The 21,024-nt window shown below is 53.4% G+C and overlaps 2 protein-coding genes and 1 non-coding gene across 16 annotated transcripts in view; 2 read left to right on the forward strand and 1 right to left on the reverse strand.

Annotated features, from left to right (window-relative positions):
- The window catches only part of LOC148408243 (arfaptin-2-like), a 33,633-nt gene that overhangs the window by 10,560 nt on the left and 2,049 nt on the right, over positions 1-21,024 (reverse strand). For 6 of the 11 annotated variants that reach the window (XM_088440647.1, XM_088440641.1, XM_088440639.1 and 3 more), the window contains 6 exons: positions 20,137-20,266; positions 19,405-19,511; positions 18,697-18,918; positions 17,642-17,799; positions 17,388-17,562; positions 16,935-17,244 (listed from right to left, as the gene is read on the reverse strand). In XM_088440647.1, coding sequence (XP_088296773.1) covers positions 17,083-17,244; positions 17,388-17,562; positions 17,642-17,799; positions 18,697-18,918; positions 19,405-19,511; positions 20,137-20,251 — 939 coding nt within the window. In that variant the 5' untranslated portion in view covers positions 20,252-20,266 and the 3' untranslated portion in view covers positions 16,935-17,082. Of the gene's footprint in view, positions 1-10,163; positions 10,302-15,719; positions 16,242-16,433; positions 17,245-17,387; positions 17,563-17,641; positions 17,800-18,696; positions 18,919-19,404; positions 19,512-20,136; positions 20,267-21,024 lie in introns of those variants that run through there. The other 5 variants (XR_015868555.1, XR_015868554.1, XM_088440644.1 and 2 more) reach the window with 4 other exon arrangements.
- LOC148408245 (glutamate receptor 1-like) lies at positions 765-13,597 on the forward strand. 4 transcript variants are annotated; one of them, XM_088440616.1, is made up of 18 exons: positions 770-928; positions 2,576-2,713; positions 3,736-3,975; positions 4,981-5,165; positions 5,252-5,305; positions 5,925-6,086; positions 6,160-6,327; positions 6,399-6,503; positions 6,566-6,676; positions 6,784-6,990; positions 7,123-7,338; positions 7,402-7,495; positions 7,558-7,708; positions 7,773-7,971; positions 8,058-8,305; positions 11,415-11,529; positions 12,902-13,036; positions 13,248-13,597. In XM_088440616.1, exons 1-18 carry the CDS (start codon positions 853-855, stop codon positions 13,419-13,421), a joined length of 2,778 nt encoding a protein of 925 aa, XP_088296742.1. In that variant the 5' UTR covers positions 770-852; the 3' UTR covers positions 13,422-13,597. The 4 variants fall into 4 exon arrangements, 3 of the variants coding, with proteins under 3 accessions (XP_088296744.1, XP_088296745.1, XP_088296742.1); XM_088440618.1 differs by lacking the exons at positions 12,902-13,036; positions 13,248-13,597 and adding an exon at positions 9,052-9,152 and having other exon boundaries at positions 765-928; XR_015868553.1 differs by lacking the exon at positions 11,415-11,529 and having other exon boundaries at positions 13,248-13,394.
- trnaw-cca (transfer RNA tryptophan (anticodon CCA)) lies at positions 14,793-14,864 on the forward strand. Its single transcript has one exon. It is a non-coding gene; the product is annotated as a tRNA-Trp (tRNA).

Genomic DNA, 21,024 nt, shown 5'->3' on the forward strand with positions numbered 1-21,024 from the left:
GCTGTCGGGACGCAATCGGGATCGGGCCGGGCCACTTGAGCGACACTCGTCGCCTCCACGTTATACGGCACGATTTTACCGGCGGGGCCCACTTGAGAGGAGATTTTCCCCCACGTGGCCCCGAAGCTAAAACGAGTTAGAAAGTTGAGGGGAAGGTTTTCATTCTGGGCTTAATTTGGACATTTCGAAAACAAACGTTTCGTTGTAAAGCTAAGCTTACCGGTTTTCACGCGGAGCGTGAGAATCGGCCGAAAAGGCTCAATTAAAACACTTGCTTTTATTTTGAAATGTGGGTAACGCGATCATAGGAGGTGTGACTTTCAAAAGGTGTGGAAATTCACGGAAAGGTGAATTTGACACAGGTATCGGGCGGCTCCTTTTTTTGGACAGATAGGCTGGCTATTTTTTGGTCCTTTCAAGCTCCTGATCACAAAAGGCCGACACCTGGTACGGGTACTTGCCCCTCCCTAGTTTTCGCGGTGGCACGACGGTAAGCCCGTCGGTACGGAAACGCAACGACGGGAGGTGAAGACGAGACCACAACATGAACACGAACGCGAACGCGACGGCGAGACAAAGATGCGTCGTCATCGCTCAGACGATGAACGTTAACGATTAAAAATAGGTCCGAAGTTACGTGTGTGCTGATGCCGCCAATTTGATAGGAAGAGAGGACCCGAGGGGCGGGGCTTGATTCAGGGGAAAGCCCGCGCCTGCACTTTCTCGCAGGAGGGTGGGCGGGCGCGGATGTGTGTGCGCGCGCGCGCATGTGTGAGTGCGCGTGTACGGGCGTGAGCCAGCCGCAGCTGCGCCGAGGCTGAAGACCGAGCCAGAAGGAGCAGCGAGACCAGCATGAGGGCTTCGCTTTGGCTGGCGCTGGGCTTGGCGCTCGCCGCCGCCGCCGCTTTTCCTGCCGCCGTCAACATAGGTGAGCGAGCGAGCGCGCATGGACATCACTCCGACGACATTATAAAGCTCATTGACATCAAACAGCACCTAAACTTGATATACGGCACGCGTATGACAGATGGACTGGAGTGTCCGACGTCCCAAAGTGGGATGGCTACAAGTTTGTCCGCGAGCATGTCAAGTCATCACCTCACCCTTTTCCACTTCACTTGACCATATACGGTAATAATTGCGTGCGCATTTTGCATCCGTCGTTACACACCGTGTTGACGTTCGTCCATGTGCACGTCAAGTCATCGCACATTCAACTCAACTTCATGAGCGTGTGCGTCTGTGTCTACCTTATGTGTATAGATCAAGCGTTTTGACAAAATCAGCTTCATGTCTCAAAGTGTTGAGTGATAGATTCCAATTCTACTTTATTTCCTTGCAAATTATATATATATATATATATATGTTTAGCACGATGTGCTCACCCTGGCTGGCATCTTCTGTTCGCTGAGGTGAACAGAGTAAGAATTTCACTGTGTGCTATACATGTGACACTAATTAATTGTCACAATAATAGTGTGACCAAAAAAAAAAAAAAAATTGTCACGTATATACAACATGAATTCCAGAGTTTGAAAGTGAAACGGTCATGACGGACAATAGAAACCTAAGGTAATTAGCTAATGCATATAAAACCTCAGGTACAAACATCAAAATTAAACGTACATATTACAAATTAGTAGCACATCCATACAGTAAGTGCCATTTATATATAATATACATGTATACAATTAAACAACATCATAAATAAAAAACATATAAAGGAAAAATGAAATTGTATTTGCCTTAGAGTGACGATGACTTGAGCTACTTACGGCCATAATGGCGGGCGGGCTAGCCTAGCCTAGCCTAACCCTAACCCTCGTTTTTACTGATTATCTCCAGCTTGGTTTCTATACTAAACATGTTCTTTCTTACTTAACATCACTAGCAATCTTGGGACCTATTGCTAAGCAAGTGAAGTTTGAATTAAGCACTAAAATGCACACTAAATAGACTATTGTATGCACTCACGCCAGATCGTCTTTTCGCATATCGCAACATCGTGACGTTGACCAATAGCAGACCAGCATTTAGTGACGTACGCAGCGACGCATGTAATGACATATGAGCGCAATGCGACTCGAAGTACCCCGAGTTCGAATTTTCTAAGTGTCGTTGATACCTTAAAGCGAGAAAAATGCCGTAATGAGGAGACGAAAAAACCTATTCAACGTATCGCGCTTCGTAACGTGAAAAAAAAACGTAAGCCGGGGACGCCGTAAGCCGGGGGTCCACCGTACCGTATACATACACATATACGTATACAAACACAGATACAGATATACTATGCGGTACATACAGTATTTTATCCACACACACACGCATATTTATATGCCGTTGAACATTTACATGCGTAAGAGTGTGTGGAGACGCGTGCGTAAACGTGGAGGCATATCAGCCGCGCGTGGGTGGCGCGCGCGCTTGTGTGCGCACGTGCGGATACGTCGGTGCGAGTTCTCGTGTGCGTTTCAGATCAGACCATATCGTACGTGTGCGTGACCGACAACCGAGCGATTGAGCGGCGCCTTGACGTTTTTTGCCCCCCCCCCCCCACCCCTCCTCCCGCCCGCAGGAGGACTCTTCCCGGCCGGCTCGCACGAAGAGGAAGTGTTTCGCTTCGCCGTGACGCAACGCGGCGGCGACGTCCCCAAGCTGCTGCCTCAGATGGACAACGTCGACACCGGCGACAGCTTCGCCATGACTTACGCTTGTGAGCGTGCCCATCCTACTCATCGTCACGGCCGCGACGGCTGTCCTCGCAGTCATTTTCATTATGGCCCTCTGCCGCCATCGGAACGATCGCCTTATCATCATCTTCGCCGCGACGATTGTCGTCGGTCACCTTCGGTCTCATCTTCAGCCCCGTCAATCATTGTCAACCATAGTCGCCGGCCGCCGTCATCGTTACGATGATCCTATCCTCCTCCTCGTTGTTTTCCATATAGCCGGCGTAGTCTTCACCGCGAACGCCGTCGCGATCGCCATGGCCGCTGTGGTCGTATATTAGCGTTGCACCTTTCGGTCGTAGTCGTCGTCGGCTCCCTTTGCGTCGTTGGCCTCGTTCTCATTTACGTCGCCATCCTTGTATCGATCGCCGTCATTCATCATCACCGTTAGCGCCACCTCGACCTTCGTCGATTCCGGAATAGTCTTCGCCATCCCGGCACGGGGGAGGGGCCGCGTCCTAAATGGAGGTGAGCGTCCAAGAGCGCGGCCGCCCTCCAAAAGGAAGGCGGGAGGCCCGAGGGCGCGCCGTCGTCGTCGCAGCCCACAATGCGCTGACCTCCTTTGGTCGCGGCGCCGACAAAAGACCGGGCAGCCGCCGTAAAAGCATTGGCACGCGCGCACGACGCTTCCTGTCCGCCTTATCCGCTCGAGCTTTTTTTTTCCCCATTTCTCTTTCCGCTTCACCGTGACTTTAGCGACTACCTGTACACCTGTCTGTACCTCCTGTCCTTTCCTTACATTTCCTGTTTTTTGTTTTCAACTTCCTGTCCGCTCCTGGATGGTCGCCTCCCTGGATTGGCCCCTCCCCTTCCATCTGCGGCCCCCGCGGCGACGCTCACCGGCCAACGCTTAATGACAGCGAGCTCATTAGCATGGCGACTGGCATTACCGTTGTCGCTAGCGTTTAGTTTGACCGTGGTCGGGCTTATTTTTGCAAAAAGCAAAATGTTTGGACTGGCTTCGATGCGGATAAGCATCCCGACTCCGTGTATGTCTTTGTGTCAGTCTGCTCGCAGTTCGCCAAAGGCGCGCAGGCGGTGATGGGCGTGTACGACCAGAGGACAGTCAACATGGTGTCTTCCTTCTGCAGCTCGCTGCACGTCAGCTTCGTCACGCCGTCGTTCCCCGCGCTTGCCGACAGCCCCTTCGTCTTGCGGTTGCGGCCCTGCCTGCAGGAGGCGCTCGTGGCGCTGCTGGACCACTTCGGCTGGCGGCGCTTCGTCTACATGTACGGCGCGCGCGCAGGTGACGTCAGGCCCGCCGAACAAAATTGGACCGGAACGTTTGATGGTCTCCCGGCGACCGCGTGGGCCGCTAGACACGGCTCGCGCTTCTGTTTGCGGTCCGCAAAACATCTCGCCGCTTCAATACACTAACGTGTCGCGCGCGCACACACGGCCGTTCCGCGCGGCGATGCACATAATGCTCGCCAAAGCAATTCTGCTCAACACCCCTCAGATGTTTTTTCAGGACACGGTCGGTGGCGGTCACACCACCGGCCAAACGGTTCCGCGACTGCTTTTTATATCATGTTAATGAGTAGGTTAAAAGGTGTAAAACTAGCTCAACAACATGCTAACAGTAGGCTAGCATCAGCAAGGCAAAAAAAAAATCACATCCGTGATCTCAGAGTATAAGGTCATGTTTCGTATACATCTCAGCACGCTGCCATTAGCTAGCTAGCTAGCCTGCACCGGCAAGCTAATCATCAGCATGTGAACATATTGACATACATATTTTGAAAAATCAAACCGATAGACGTCAACAGTATCAAAGGAAGGCACGGTAGCATTAGCGTCGCTAAGCATTATTGCTAACGCTAACAAATTGAGCGGGCGGGTCTCGGAAAAGCACAAATTTAAATGAATCCGTCACCAAAAATCACACAGTACGTTTGGAATACGTCTCAGCACGATAGTGTTACGTTAGCATTAGCATAGATTAGGACTGTAGCTATTTCAAACTCACCAGTTTGAGAAAAACACACATGAGCCGATCTCCGGCACGGAGAAACAGGCCACCTAAAAGACAAGTTGAAACGGGGGGAAAACGGGCATCGCGGTTGGTATAGTAACTCCAAAGTACTCGAGAGCTTCTTGGCTTCTCGCGGGCAACTGAACTCAAGGCAGACTGCCTATCGGGCGACTGAAATCAAGCGGGTGCTACGGTGCGTCGGGGTGCGACCGGGACTGCGAGGGGGTGGGGGGGGGTCATCAGGGCAAAACCGGTAGATTTCAACCATGCGTTCAGGTGTGTCGGTCCTGAAGAAGGTCCTGGAGCGGGCGGCCGAGCGAGGCTGGCAGGTGACGTCGGTCAACTTGGATTCGCTGAACGAGTCGGGCTTCGTCCAGCTGCTAGCCGACCTGGACTTCAAGAAGGAGTTCCACGTGGTTGTGGACTGCGAATCGGACCGGCTCAACGCCATCCTGGGCCTGGTGCGTCCCGTCCTCCTCCCTCTTCCTTTCCGTCGGCTAACTGGTGCTGACCGAGCGTCCGCCGCTGTATTTTTTTACGTCGTCAGATTTCCGCGCAGAGGAGAAATCTGAAGAACTACCATTACATCCTCCTCAACATGGTAAGCGATATTGGCTATCGTCAAGCTTCCAGTCGTCTCGATGTTTCCAATCGTTCGTGGTATCCTGGGCCTAGATTCTGTACGCTTGGATTCTGCCGTAATTTCAAGACTTATTCATTCTTTCTTAATTTTGTACCTTTAAGGTGAGTTGCAGGGTTATTTCCGTACTGCCAAATTTCATACCAATACATTACTTTGATTCCTAGCTTCCTAACAGGGTTCGATAGTTGTGGATTCTGTTCAATACCGGATTCAACTTGTTAAGACGATGTAGTGGTACTTTCTATATTTGTAGGTTTATGCATTTCAATTTCTTTCAGTTGTTCTCCTTGCGGGTTGTTGTATGATTTTACCTTTGTTACTGGATTTTGTACTGCTTGACTTTGAGCTTCTGGAGTCAATATCGCTGGATTCTGTACTTCTAGATTGTTCTACAAGATTCTTCATTTTTAGATGACATTTCATATGCTAGATGACAAGGTTCAGCATTCTATTCGGGATCGTGTGCTTGGAGATTCAATACTTCGGATCCCCTTTTCGTTTAGATGTACTAGTAGACTGTCGAGCACTATGTACATCGAGTAAAGCACACGCCGTGTTTCTACGTTGTCCGTGCGAGGGCTTTGCGGAGCTGAACCTGACAGAGTTCCACGCGCTGTCCCCTAACGTGACGGGCTTCCAGCTGGTCAACTGGTCCGAGGCGTCGGCGCTGAAGGTCCAGCAGGACTGGACGGACTTTGACGCCAAAAACGGCAAAGCGGCAGCACGACGTGCCCTGCAGGTACGAGTTGGCTCCCTGCGCGGCGCTTGGCTCTCCCCGCCCCTGACGGCGCTCCTACGCCCCGATCGGTCAGTACGCAGGCGCGCTGACCTACGACGGCGTCCACGTGGTGTCGGCGGCCTTTCAGAACCTCCGACGCCAGCGCATCGACGTATCTCGTCGCGGGAACGCCGGGGAGTGTCTGGGGAACCCCCCGGCACCCTGGGGGCAGGGCGTCGACATACAGAGGGCACTGCAGCAGGTCGCGCACGCAACGGCAAAGGGCAACACGCGTTCGCATACGCACTAAGGGTCTTGCGATTGTGCGCGTAGGTGCGTCTGGAGGGTCTGACGGGCCGCGTTCAATTTGACGAGAGAGGACGTCGGACCAACTTTACCCTCACAGTGATGGAACTGAGCCGCACCGGACCCAGGAAGGTGCGTTTATGTCGCGCGGGTGCGTGATCGGGCGCTCACCGCTCTACGCGTGCGGTATCCAGGTTGGCGTGTGGAGCGAGCAGAGGGGCTACATAAACACGGCCCGGTACAAGCCCAATCTGGAGGAGTTCTACGGATTGCAGAACCGCACTTACGTCGTCACCACCATCCTGGTGAGCCCCCCCCACCGCGGCGAAGGAAGCCCAGCGACCCGCCGGGCGGAGCGAGGTCTTCGACAGATGAGGTCGCGTGTCAAAGGGGGCGGGTCCCGTCCTTCCAGGAAGCGCCCTACATGATGCTGAAGAAGAACCACGAGCAGCTGGTGGGAAACGACAAGTACGAGGGTTACTGCGCCGAGCTGGCCGCCGAGATCGCCAAGCACGTGGGCTTCGCCTACCGGCTGGAGCTGGTTGGCGACGGCAAGTACGGCGCCCGAGACCCCGTCAGCAAAATGTGGAACGGCATGGTGGGGGAACTGGTCTACGGGGTGAGTGAGCGAGCGGGGATGCCGATTTCCCAATGAAAACCAGCGGCGGGCGTGGATCGTCTTCAGTTGTCAGCACGCGAAGCAACACACGTTAGCCCGGCGTTAGCGGCGCTAACGGGCGTCTCTGCGCAGAAGGCGGACGTGGCGGTGGCGCCGCTGACCATCACGCTGGTGCGCGAGCAGGTGATCGACTTCACCAAACCTTTCATGTCGCTCGGCATCTCCATCATGATCAAGAAGCCCACCAAGTCCAAACCCGGCGTCTTCTCCTTCCTGGACCCGCTGGCCTACGAGATCTGGATGTGCATCGTCTTCGCCTACATCGGCGTCAGCGTGGTGCTCTTCCTGGTGAGGCCCCGCCCGGGTAGGCCGCCCGGGCCGCTTTGATGCGATCGGCTGTCGACGCGGCAGGTGAGCCGCTTCAGTCCTTACGAGTGGAAGAAAAGCGAGGAGGACGAGGACGATGAGGACGAAGCTCCGCCCGCCTCTTCCAAACACGCCGCAGGTATGACCTCGCCGTCGGCGCCGTAACCCTCCTCATGGACAAGGTTGCCCGCTCGGCGCCAGGACGTCAACTTCCTGCGCTGCTGCAAAACCAGCAGCCTCAGAAAGACAAAGACAAGGAGAGCCCGGAGCACACCAACGACTTTGGCATCTTCAACTCCTTGTGGTTCTCCTTGGGAGCCTTCATGCAGCAAGGATGCGACATCTCGCCCAGGTCCGGCGTCCTCGCGTCGGCCGGCGCGGCGCGGCGTGGCGTGACGCGCAGCGGCCTCCCGCAGGTCCCTGTCGGGTCGCATCGTGGGCGGCGTGTGGTGGTTCTTCACTCTGATCATCATCTCGTCGTACACGGCCAACCTGGCCGCCTTCCTGACGGTGGAGCGCATGGTGTCGCCCATCGAGAGCGCCGAAGACCTGGCCAAGCAGAGCGAGATCGCCTACGGCACTCTGGACGGCGGTTCCACCAAGGAGTTCTTCAGGGTCGGAGGACGCCGCGGGGACGCCCCGTCTCGCCTCCCTGGTCTTGGTCCGCTTAGCCGTCTTCTCTTTGTTTGCGTGTTGCCCAGAGGTCCAAGATCGCCGTGTTTGAAAAGATGTGGTCGTACATGCGCGGCGCCGACCCGTCCGTCTTCGTCAAGAACACGGACGAGGGCGTGAGCCGCGTGCGCAAGTCCAAGGGCAAGTACGCCTACCTGCTGGAATCGTCCATGAACGAGTACATCGAGCAGCGCGCGCCGTGCGACACCATCAAAGTGGGCGGAAACCTGGACTCCAAAGGCTACGGCGTGGCCACGCCCAAGGGATCGCCCCTCAGGTACTTGTTCAGCCTACTTAGCATCTTTAGCCGTCGCCACCTTAGGCCTTGTTGGCGCCTTTGGCGAATCGAATAACCCCTTCTAAACCTTGTCGAATCGTCGGCTTTTGGAACCTTCTTAGCCTTTTGGGCGTCGGTGGCATCGTGAGCCTGAAGCGAGTTTAGCTTCAGTCGCAACCTTTGCCCCGTTAACCTCGTGACATCTTTTGTCTGGCGTCGTTAGCCTTGTTAGCATTCCTAGCTTGACGATCACTCTGAGCCAAGGTAGCATCGCTAGCTTTGCGAAAGCCATCAGCGCATTTGTCGCCGTTCGTTATCTCTTGCGTTTCGTTCGCGATCTCTTTGATCTTGTAAGCATTTTTAACCTTGCATCATCGTCAACTTTGCTAACCCCTTGAGCGTCTTTAGCCTCGTTAGCGTCATCAGTGACTAACAAGCCTCGTACGGGCAAACGAGGGAGGTCCCGTGACCGCCCGGGTACGCGCGCGCCATCTTTTGCCTCTGGCGCCGTTCGCCGTATTAGCTCGGGTAGCTTCCTTAGCGTCAATTCGGTATTGTTATCGCGTTGCGTCGGGACACGTGACCGCGATGCCACCGGAAATCGGGTACCGTTGGACACGTTTGTCTTATGACTGTACGGGTTAGCTACAATGCACGTTTTCATGGATCACATGAGTGTGCATGCGTGTTTTTGTCTCATGTGTGCCTCTCTCTTCTGTCTGTCTGTCTGTCTGTCTGTCTGTCAGTCTGTCTGACGTCCGTGACTCCGCCCCCTCCGTGCGTCCGTCTACTCATCCGCGTGTCGGCCGATCGCGGCTGTCGGCACCTGACGCCTTTTAACGCTTTGGTCAGTGACCTCGCTCAGCTCAGTGACACGCTAGCATCCATGTAACATCTGGTGCATGTTGCCGAGCAAACCTCCCTCCCAGCGTTTCTAAATAACTTACAAAAGCTTTTAAGAGTTCTTTTTGGTGTGTGTGTTTTGTTTTTTTTTCCCGCCTTATTGTTCTGGAGCCAACATGTAATTGTTCACCTCGCTCGTTTGTGCTTTTGTCCACATGACGCACGACTCAGCACTTTTACTACAACAGCGGAAAGGACAATTTGGGATGCAGTTGCTAAGCAACATGTCTCAGCGCGCACGCATTCACACACTTACCAATAGGCTGGCACGCACTCGCTCGCTCGCACGCACGCACGCACGCACGCACGGCTAAAAGCCATTTGGAATGCGATTGTTTTGTGCGTTAATGTGCGTGTTTATATGTATATTTGTCTATGCTTGGATGTCCCCATGATTTGTTGTGGATTAATCCTTGATGTATGTATTTTTGTCTTCGTTTTTGTGTTTGGTGCATGCAAGGGTTTTTTTGTGCTTGTGTTTTGTTCTTGCACATTTCATGGATCATATTTTTGAAAGTGTGCACCTATTTTTGTGTGTATGCTTAGTGTGTACTGTGTTTTGTGCGTGTATGTATATGTATATATTTACTGTATATGTGCGTGTGCATGTATATGTTTTTGTGCACGGTCAGTGCGCGTGGCGTGCGCCTGCATGTTTTGTGCGTTTGTTTTGGGGTTTCATTTTGTGTTACTGCAGTTGTTGTTTCTACGCGTGGTTCTGTGCGCGTACGGTCAGTAATGCAATCTATACAGTGATCCCTCCATACTCGGCGCCTCACCCGCCGCGTCCCCTCGCAGGGGACGAATAAATCGAAAGCTATATTGCGGAGGGACGCGCCGTTCCGGTTTGTGCGCGGCAGGCGGACGAGGTAACTATACACGCACTTGCCACGGACGCGGAACCACCGCGATACGCATTTCTACTTAAACGATCATACGGTGCGTGAACACTTACCCCTTTCCCTCCTTTGAAGTCCGGCAGCGGAATTCGAGTCGAATCTTCGACTCGGCGCGGCGCGTCCAGGATAACGACCCCTGCCCTCATCGGTCGCCAAACTCCTGGAAGTGCCCATCTCGGTCTTGTAGAAGTGTCCTGCCGGATAATCAAACTTGATTTCAGGAGGGGCGCCCGTTATTCGCGAAACACACGCTCGCTGTCGGCGAGACAGGCGGAGGAGCAAAGACCTTCGTCGGACCCTTGGAAATCTATTCCCTAGTTTTCTTTGATAATAAAACGCCGTTCCAAGCGTAAACCCTCATCGTAATCACCTTTGATTTCGACGTCGATCCGACGTCAAAGGATGGAAAGAGGTATGAGGTTTGGTCATTTCCGTCGATACGCGTACAGTACTGCAGTAATATTTGTCTTCAATAATACGTATAGTCTGAGGGGGGGGCGCTACTTATCGCGGGGGGTCTTACGGTTCCAATTAACTGCCAAAAACGAGGGATCGCTGCGTACGGATTCACCGAATGTATGGCGATCTCCATTTTCATTTTCAAAGGTGAGCCCGATTTGGCGAAGACACGTCACATATACCTTCTATATGTGCGTTCATCCATACCCGCCAAATATGCGGAACGTACGCGCATACGGTATACACATATATAGCGTACGTCGGCGGTCCCCGACCTTTTTATCACCGACGCTTGGGATTTATATTGCAGACCGGGTGCGCGTCACTAACGCTCGACCGCTCTCAAAAGCAAATCGTCCTTCTCGCTACGTAATACCGAGGGCGGCCGGAAGCGGCGCCGAAAAACAAAGATCAAGCCAAACGAAGAACGAATGAAGGAATTTTTAAACGTTATTTGGGGTGCGGCCCTTTACCGGTTGATCCGCGGCCCGGACCCGTGCTCGGGGACCGCCGGGGTACGTGATGCGTTTTGACAAAATGAGACTTAGGCGTCTGAAAAAGAACACCGAGATGACGATACGTCCCGTGAAGGTACGGTCAGAAACGGAGACGCGCCCGGTTGGCCGGCGGTCTCCCAAAGGCCGGGAGTGGGAGTCAAGCCCGCCCACTCTGACGTGTTTTTGCACTTCCCCAACGGTTGCGCGTCCGACTTGATTCGCAAGCCCGGGAAGCGAAGAAAGGCCAAGCGGCCCGCGGGGCGGGCGGAGCGGGCGGCGCGGCGAGACGAGACGCGGGCGGGCGGGCGGGCGGCCGCTCGGCTGTTGACGTTTTGTTATGTCGCACGTTAGAATTCCGGTGAACCTGGCCGTGCTCAAGCTCAATGAGCAGGCCGTGTTAGACAAGTTGAAGAACAAGTGGTGGTACGACAAAGGTCAATGCGGACACAAGGACGCCGGCAGGAAGGTCAGTTAGAGGTCGCCCCCGCGACCCCACCCGATGACAAAGCCCCGCACTCCTCATATTCCTTTTTTTTTTTTTTTTTTTCCTCTACGATCTTTAGTTCTGATTCGATTTTCTTTCACTCGGGCCATTTTCCCCCCCTGATTTTCTTGTTTTGTTCTTTTTGTCGGTTTTGCTTTTATTTTCCAAAGGATAATTTGATGTTTTTACGCATGCATTTTTTTTTCATGATTATTTCAGTTGTTGAGACTAATTACGTTCAATTGTCTGTGTTTTCCATTCTGATCTTTCTTTTCAAGGCTATTTTTGTAGTTTTGCATCTTGTAGATCTTTTGAACAGGTTTTTGCCCTATGTGTTCCTTTTCTTTTTCAATTTTTTTTGGTTCCATTTGTTTTGAGCATTTTGGTTCCTTCCTCGGAGAGGAGCATGCAAAGCCTTGTGAATCAGCATGAGTCCGGCAGAGCCCCGCCCCCAATGAAATGTAACCTTTGACATCTCCTCGTGATCCCGCCCACTTAAAAAAAATCACTTTCGATGTCAAAGGTCACGTTTTTGCCAAACCAAACAACAATGCTTCTGTCTCCTTCGATCTGTCAAAAATTCCTCGTCGCTTCCTGATGTACTTCCTGTCAATTTGCTCTTAACTTATCAACGTCTTGTCGCTAACGTCGTACGTAATTGGCCTTGTCAACTTTGCGCCAACTTCATCCGAATCTCCAATTGATTTCTCAGGAAGCTTCCTCTTTTCCCGCCTAGCGCTCGAGCCCGCACGTTTTTGGCGGTTGCGGCCACGAAACCAGGCAGGTTATTTGGAAAAGCGCGTCGCGTGACTTGACGAGTCAGCCGACGGGACGCTTTGAGAGAGAAAAGCATTGTGGGCTCACGGGCCCCGCCCATTCCGACGGCCGCAAGCCAACGGGCTCGCAAACCTTCCAAATCCCTTTTAAAGAAACTTGAAGGAAACGTCTGCTTTTGCAGAAACTTCTTAAGAAACCTGATTTTAGGAGCGTGAAAAAAAAACACGCAACTGAAAGCAACTAAAAAATGTTTTTTTTTTGCTTTTCAAGAAACGATTTGAAAAGAAACAATTCTGATTCATGAGAGGGACATCCGGAACCAGACGCGCACCTTCTCCTGTTGGACACGCCCCTCCGGCTAGGGTTCCGACACCACACTTGCCGTCAGCCACTCGCGGAGCAATAGGGCGCAAGCTGTGGTGTCCCGCGTCACGATGGCAAATGTAGCCAATGTAGTCGGCGTTCCCACTGGCCCAAAGAAAGCAAAGAGCATGAAGCTGCATGGCGGCGCTCGCATGCCACGGGTGGGCCGCCGTCTTCTGAGCCCGCCCGCTTTGTCCCTCCTACACCCCAACAGGACAAGACCAGCGCGCTGAGCCTGAGCAACGTTGCGGGGATCTTCTACATCCTGATCGGCGGCCTGGGCGTGGCCATGATGGTGGCGCTGCTGGACTTTTGCTACAAGTCGCGCCTGGAGTCGCGCAGGATGAAGGTGAGGGCAGACGAGAAGCAAAAATGGAGGAAAGCCGCCATTCGTTTGCGCCAATTAGCGCGGCGGCTGTCCGGGGAGGCGGGCGGCCAGAACAACTGCGATAAGGCCTCATTAAACTTTGCACGAGTGACTTTAGGGTGTTTTCCTAGTTCGGGCGGTGAACATTTTAGCCGCGCGGCGAGACATTTCCAAAGCTGTCCCGACATCGCAGGAGCTGATCGACGCCGCCGTGCTGAGCAGCGGCCTGGGCGGAGCCCTGGGCCTGGCGGCGGGCGGGGCCACGGGCCCGGCGGCGGGCGGGGCCCCGGGCCCGGCGGCCGACGACGCCGGCTTGGCCCGCGTGAGCAAAGGCGCCGGATCGGGGTCGCCCTCGGACCTCATGTGACCGATGAACCGAGTACACCTGGACGCATCGCGAAGAGCAAACTTTTGTCTTTGATGACTTCTTCCTCCTCCTTTTTCAGCCTGTCCTGTTGTTTGGGAGCTAGCTAGCGTCCTGCCTTTTCTCATGCACGTTTTTCACTTGCTCGCTGAACACAAATAAAGACCACAGTACCTAAATAGGAGTCTGGTGCGATGACGACAAAAAGGTCCCGACTGGAAGGCCGATTATGACGTCGGCCGCCCTGCGTTTGTCTTAGCGGCGCGACGGAAAGATGAAACAAAAATACATACGCGTGCTCCATGGCTAGCCCGATAGCTTCGTGCTACCGTATGATACACAACGCGTGCCAACAAAAAACAGCAACGGAAAATGCCGCTCAATTAAACCGCTTCAAGTTAAACATAACGTGTGTGTCACGCCCCGAGCTAACGCGCAACAATCGCTCACCTGGCTACAAAAGCTGCGTGTGATGTGGCTCGGTTCCCGCACGTCACGTCGCGTTCCAAAGGCGGTGGTTTACCGAGCGGACACTTTCCGCACGCGTGGCCGAAATGTCCAACGCTTCTCCGAGCAGTCAAGACGCCGCAAGAGTCAACAGCGAGCATGCGCGATGAGCGGCACATCCTGACAAGGTGAGCATGTGACCACGCCCGTCACCGACGGCACGGTCCGATAGCGCCATCTGGCGGGTGCGTGTCATCTCCTTCCTTGTTTACTCACCAAACATTTGAACGCACGGCAACATGTTGGAGTTCAACCCACTGCAGTATTAAGTGACACCAAACTGCGTGGACGTAAAAGTGTCAACATAACCCGCCGAAAGAAACGTCAATAGAAAAAAACAAATCGTCCAAAGTTGTTGTACGGTAAATGATGACGATTATCTCTGCGGGGCGTCTTGATGCTGAAAATGTGTCCCATAACACGTCACAAATGACTCAAGTTCACGTTTGCCTTCGGAACTACAGCATTGGCGGTAATCAAACAAGTATTGGCGCAAAGGTGTTGGAGGGACGCCATCTGTTGGCGATTTTGAAAACTCCCAACTACTGGCTGAGTAAAGTCACGTGAGAGCCTACTCAAACCCGGCATTCTCGAAAGACGTTTTCTTCGTTTCTTTGTCCGAGTTTGAGAAGGCAGCGCTGCATGAATTTTCATTTCTGTTGGCTGAGTGTCATGAGTCATACGGCAAATGCTCGAATCCGCTTATGTGAAGATCGAAACGGCTTGCTCGCTCGGCGCACAGTTTTATACAAAAGGTTTCTTTTTGTCATGGCTTAAATGGCTTTGTCGCGCGTCAGCTTGGGGAAGCTACGGCATGTTATATTTTGAGTATGAATATATTGTCAAAATATGCTCTCGCACCGCAAGGACCTCGTGGCGCAACGGTAGCGCGTCTGACTCCAGATCAGAAGGTTGCGTGTTCAAATCACGTCGGGGTCAAATATTTTTTTTTACATATAAATTGAAGACGTCGTGGCGGACACTAGGACCATGTCTCTCACCCAGTCGGCGTGTTGCTATGATCCTTTGATGCTCTGAACCTGTTGGCTTTGTCTTTGCTGTTTTGGACTTTGTCGTATCAGTTTTGTGATGGCATGCGACGGAGTGAAGATCTCCACTAGCACAGCAACGTGTGCTTTCTTCGCCTCGCCGCAACCTTGTAGTTTTTTTTTTTTTTACCTACAATTCATTTTACGACAACTTGTATCGATAGATTCACCCCACAATTTCATGATAGTTAATGTGATATTGATAGTTCTATCAATTTTACTGTTGGATTTGTCAAAGCCCTCGTTGCGGTTGCTTTCATGATATATAATCAGTCTGGTAGGCAAATGAAGTGCTGCTTAAATAAGGGTTAGTTGACAGCTACACGAGGAAAAAAAAACTAGCAGAAAATCATTTATGGCGTAAACTGCTGACAAAAGACGTTCAATAAAACAAATATATAAAAGAACCATTTCTAACGCCGAAAAAAAGCAAACACCCGGGGTGTTGGGGTGTTCAGTTACCGACGTGAAGGCGCAGACGCTCAGTTTGCAGCGGTGGGGCGGGGCCTATAGTTTGGTTTCGCTTTGACGATGACGCCCAGCGACTTGCTCAGTCAGCTCCACCAGAGGGCGCAGGTGCGCCGCCTTCAGCGGCTCCTCGTCCGCCGACTTACAAAACGTAACCGTTGAGACGGGAGATTTTTCAGTGGAAAACTGCCTTGATTTGGGCAAGACGCACAATTCTTGCCGTGCAATTTCGACATCATAGTAATAACTAGGGATTTTCGATACCCAGACCGCCAAGTACTTTTGTTCTATTTAATTCCGTTTAACAGTGGCAAAACATTGGGAATAAATCCTTATTGCTTCCGATGCTGCTTTGCCAGCGTGTCAGACTGCCACAGTATGGCCTTTTTTGTCAAAATAACCCTAACCCAAAACAGCACAATCCCTGCGGTAATTAACTAAAAAAAAAAAAAGTTTGCTGGAGGTGAAACGACACGCAAGTGACGCCATTCAAGCGTTGGAATCGCCCCCACCTTTAAAGATGCGTCACTAAGCAGACTTTTCTTTCAATTATTGGCGGATTGCAAGCATCTTTCGGGAAAACACCGCCACCTACCGGACAGGAGTAGGTAGCGCTCACCAATCAGCTTTTCCTGCGGAGGCGGCTCCGGCGCGGAGAACTACGGAGGACCCAAAGTGGCGAAATGCAATAACGCCAAACGAGATGAATTCATGAAACGCAGCAACGCAGACGCGTGACATGATGACGTGAACTCCGGTCCTCGGGGGCCGTTGCCCTGCATGTTTTCCATCCTCGTCTCTTAAACACAAACGAATAGCTCATCAGAAAACTTTGCAGGAGCCTGAAAAAGATCCCAATCATTTGAATGGGGTGCGTTGACGAGAGAAGCGTCGAAAACACGCGGGATAGGGGCCCTCCGGGACCGGAGGTTGACACCTATATATGCTGATTGATTAACAACACTTTGATTCAAACATCCTTCTATTCCAGACATATAACGAAACGTTTCTTTCATTTACGACACTTTTATTTAACGGTACGTTTATTGATTGATTTTTGGCACTTTTGGTTTTCCACAGAGAACCGCCCGCCTCCGGCAGGCGGAAGTTCGGCGAGTGGCCCCCGCCAATCCGGTTACTAACATTTCTTTCTCGGGGAGTATTGCGGTGGGAGTGCCCCTTCGTTATTCAGTCCATCCTTGAAGGGACAACGTGTAAGATTTCAAGCGCTCATCATTCCGGACAGCAGGAGGCGCCGCATTTCGCATTAACACGAGGAAACGTGAGGAAACCGCAATCACGGAAATGTCCTGACCTCGCGAGACAAAGCGGTCCGGTCCACAAATTGGCGAGTCGGCTACCGGAAAGACAAGGAAAAACGCGGCGACGTGCGTGAAGCGGAGCCGCGGGCCGGATCCCGACGGGGCGGGGCCTCCGTGGGGGCGGCGCCTCCGCGGGGGCGGGGCCTCCGCGGGGGCGGGCCGCTCCTCACGGCTCCTCCAGCCAAGACGGCTCGTCGGCGCCGGGCGGCTTCAGCTTGACGTCGAAGCGCTTGAGCGTTTGCTCCGGCTGCTGCTGGTTGCCGGCAAAGTACGCCGAGACGGCGTTGTGGAAGAGCAACAGCTGCTTGTGCATCACCTTCACCTGGGGACCGCAAGCGTCCAGACGCGGGGTTCAGGCGGCCGTTCGCTATGTCGATGCGGCGTGGCGCGCTTCTCGATTTGGCCTGCCCGTCGGGCGTACCGGCCGGCCCCTAAAGACGCTCGAGGATATTGGCGAGGGCTTTCGATCCGGCGCCGCGTCTAGAACGGTTTTGGCATCAAAGCGTTGAGGCGGCGCGCTCGGTACGCTACTCTCACTCCCGACCTCCGTCGCGGTCAACGCGCGTTCAAAGCGGCCCGTTGGGGCGACGGACCGCTCGTCTTTCGAGCGCCGACGTACCCACCTTGTTTTCCTCCAGGAACTTCAGCTTGACGGCGACGTCGGAACGCAGTCGTTGGTACTTCTCCTTCTGGGCCCGGTACTGCTGCTGCGCCGCGTCTACGCGGGCGGCGGCCGCCGCGTCCCGCGGCCCTAAGCTAAGCTCCTCCAGGTCCGAGCGGTACGCGTCGAACTCCAACCTGAAGGGACCTTTTCTGAAGCTCCGCCCGGCCCAAAGACGCAACTTTGCGAGCGAGCGAGCGAGCTTCTTTCTTCTACCTGGCGTTTTCGAACATCTTGACGGTCGCGAGCGTGTCCTCCATGGTCTTGTTCACGAGCGTGTTAATGCCGGACACAAAGAAGTTAACGGCGCCCAGCAGAGTCTCGCCGTTCTCGCACAGCAACCTCTGGGTCTCGGCGTTGTAGCCGAACTCGTCCTGCGGAGACGGGCGGCGTCAGGGCGGACGACGAGACGGAGGCCGGATTCGCGCGGGCCTTTCTCGCGAACGGAACGGCGGGGCGCTCCGCTCTGAGCGTCGGCATCGGTGCCCTATTCGCCGATCGGGATTCACTCGAACCTTTCGACTTTTCTTCATTTCGCTTTTAGCTTCAAGTGACGTGGCGAGCTTCTTCCGGCCACGTTCCATAGTGAGGGTAGCCTGGCCTGGCCTGGCCTGGCCTGGCCTGGCCTCCTTGGTTGTTTTGGATTATCTCCGGCTTCCTTTCCATATAAAACATCTTCGAGCTATCATGGGACCCGCGGCTAACCCAAAAAGTTTAAGCACTGAAACGCACTATAAACACGTTTCTGTAAGCACGCGCAGGCGTACAAAGCTGGAACGTTCCGCCATTTTGGAAACCGCGACGCCGACCGAGAGCAGACCGGCGTCCTAGTGACGTAAGCGGGGACGCGTGTATGACGCGTGCAGGCGTATGAGCGCGGAGCGACTCGCAGTCGCGCACACACTGACCGCCACGATTGTCGTAACGCGAAAAAAATGGCGGAAATAGAGGACTAAAAAAACGTAAGGCGGGGACGTCGAAGACCGGGGGTCCGCTGTATATATGGCAGAAAAACACTGGGGGTGTCAACGGTAACGTCTACCCGTCATTACTGAAAGGATCTTTTTGTTTTTAATTGTTTTCAGTAACCCGGTTTTCTTGACGATAAAAAAAAAATTCAGAAGTCCGTTTAGACAAAAATAGCATTTGTCTTTGTTGTCCATCCTCATCCAAACGAGGATATTTTCAGTTGTTTTCTTTGTTTTTAACGATATTTCTTCACAGCCTAGTGAGGCCTCACGCTGAGCGAACGACGTTTTTTCAGTCCTCACCCGAAGCTCCGGCGACTTCTGACTGAGGTCGGCGAAGGCGTGGCCCAGCGCGTGCTGCGTCTGCACCATGTTGTAGAAATGATCGGTCAGCGCTCGGGCCAGTCGCAGAACGCTCTCGTATTTGCGCTTGGTGTCCCTCAGCAGCTCGATCTGGGCCTCCAGCTCCAAGTCCACGGTCCGTGAGCCCCGCCCAAAACGTTCCGAGATCATCTGCTTGGTGCACTGGAAAAAAACAAACAAAAAAGGGACGGCATTTACCGCGGCGCGGCCTGTTGAGCCGTGAACTCCGCGGATGTGCTCCAGACAAACGCCGTTCGCATGGAACTTTTGGAGGGATTCCACCTTCAATGAGGTCTTTTCACTTCCAATTAGGCAGGGACATACTTGGGCCTCTGAGCCGCGATCATATACGCTCTCAAGAAGTTACGAGAAACTTTACGTTGCGTTACGTTAGTTCGCCTGGTCATTTTCGCTCCCGTGTTAAAGGACCTGTTGAAATCTTGATGGAAAACGTCGGGCAGCCTGTCTCGGCAGGAAAATAGTCGAGAGCGCTACGCGTCAATGCGATTCGTTGCAAGGAGCCACTTGCTCGCCCCTTCGGTTCTACGGGGCCGACGCACAAATACGCCCGACGGTTAGAAGGAGAGGGAAGGCCGAGGGGGCGGCCGCCGAAAAGGGACGACTTGGTACGCGGCTTCGTCTTTCTACCTTGTAAGTGTTCAGGCTCCACTTCTTGACCGACTCCAGCTTCTCCACCGCCACGCCTCGGGCGCTCTCTTCCGTCGCCGCCGACGAGCCGCCGCGCGCGTCGGGACCTGCGGGTGGCACCCCCCCCCCCCCAAAAAAGTCAAGCCCCGAAGGGAAGAATGTCAAATTTGTCAGGACGGAAGAGGCCCGCCGAGGAGATCGCAGCAAATTTTGAAAGATGGAAGTGAGGGGAAGCAACACTGAAGCTATTAGCGGGCTTACGTATTTGAGAGGAACACCCCTGAAAAAGAAGTAAGAAAGAAATAAAAGCTAATCCCGCGATGGGGATCCGTTTGTTAAATTGGGGGCTGTAGCGCACAGCCGGGCCCGAGAGACGCAGTCGGGACGGACGAGGTTAGCGCGCGCGCAGCTCGTTTCTCTTGTTAATCGTTGCTTCTTTGGCTCATGGTGGAAACTTGCCCGTTGGGGCAGCAAAACGTCACGTCGGGCATTTGACAAGGAACCTCTTGTGCTTTGGCGGGCCTCGCGCGCAACGTTGCCCAAACCCCCACTAACTGGAAGAACGGGGCTGCCCCTCGGGGCGGCACACTAGCTCAGCCTGTGTGTCGCCTTTTTCTTTTTTGGGAGGGGGCCACTATAGACACTCGTTTCCCTTTTGTTTTGGATGACCCGAAACTAAAGGCCGCGGGTCGATCGGTCGCCGGCGGCGGGCGAGGCCGACGTGGCGGTTACCTCGGACGGATCCGGCGGGGATGACGGCCCCCGCCGTGGGGATGACGGCCCCCGCCGCGCCGCCGCAGCCGCCCGACACGACGCCGGTCTCGTTGAGGTTCGGCCCGGACACCATCACCTGCCGCAGGTCCTGTATGTGCCGCGGGGGGGGGGGGGGGGGGGGGGGGGGGGGGGGGGGGGCAATTAGGATTCTTCCGGAGAAGGCTCATTCGCTGGACGTTAGGAGGGGAAATAAGTTGCATCAAGGCGCTTTGGATCCTTTCTAAAGTGTATGGGGAAGCTCAAAGGGGAGGGGACATTTCCTCGGGGGAAACACATGAATGATAACGTGACAAATATGTTCGGCGCTTCCGTGTTAGAGATCACGCAGAGGAGAAAAGATAAAAAGACAGGAACGCTTCAGTCAGTGCTCGTAAGCTGCGCGGATGTAAGATGGCAGTCCCAGTCACAAGTTTGAAAAGACCTTGAAATTGAAACTTTTTTCATACGCCGCGCTTCCAGATGACGCGACAACATGCAGGGAATCGTTTACTCGAGCTCCGACCGAAACGTGTTTTAGAATGTCGGAAGTAGAGGGAATTTGACACGTTTCGTTTTTTTCGGATCAGCTTTGTGATGAGGATTGGAATTTTTTTGCGGAAATGACTTTCGATAAACAGCTGTGCGATTACCTACTGTGTGAGACTACGTGAATTTAAAGGTGTTGACAAACTTTGGACGGTTCTGTAAATATTTGTGATGGCCTTTGGTTTGCGAATATGTATTTGATATTTTAGGGTTATGCGATATGATCAAAAAATAAAACCTTTCACCAATCATTCTAATCAATAAAGTTATGATTTGAATTGGCATGAATTGATGTCCGCTCGCCCCGGCGCCCGCGCAGCT

Source organism: Hippichthys cyanospilos, chromosome 18, assembly GCF_059441005.1.
Source record: "Hippichthys cyanospilos isolate Australia breed blue-spotted pipefish chromosome 18, RoL_Hcya_1.0, whole genome shotgun sequence".
NCBI classification, from domain to species: Eukaryota; Metazoa; Chordata; class Actinopteri; order Syngnathiformes; family Syngnathidae; genus Hippichthys; species Hippichthys cyanospilos.

What these genes read in the sequence shown, in the direction of transcription:
- LOC148408245 (XM_088440616.1), top strand. Translation starts at nt 853, where the DNA reads ATGAGGGCTTCGCTTTGGCTGGCGCTGGGCTTGGCGCTCGCCGCCGCC. An exon ending in CTTCGCCATGACTTACGCTT is followed by an intron (nt 2,714 to 3,735) that starts GTGAGCGTGCCC and finishes TCTTTGTGTCAG; the next exon opens with TCTGCTCGCAGTTCGCCAAA. An exon ending in TGGGGGAACTGGTCTACGGG is followed by an intron (nt 6,991 to 7,122) that starts GTGAGTGAGCGA and finishes GTCTCTGCGCAG; the next exon opens with AAGGCGGACGTGGCGGTGGC.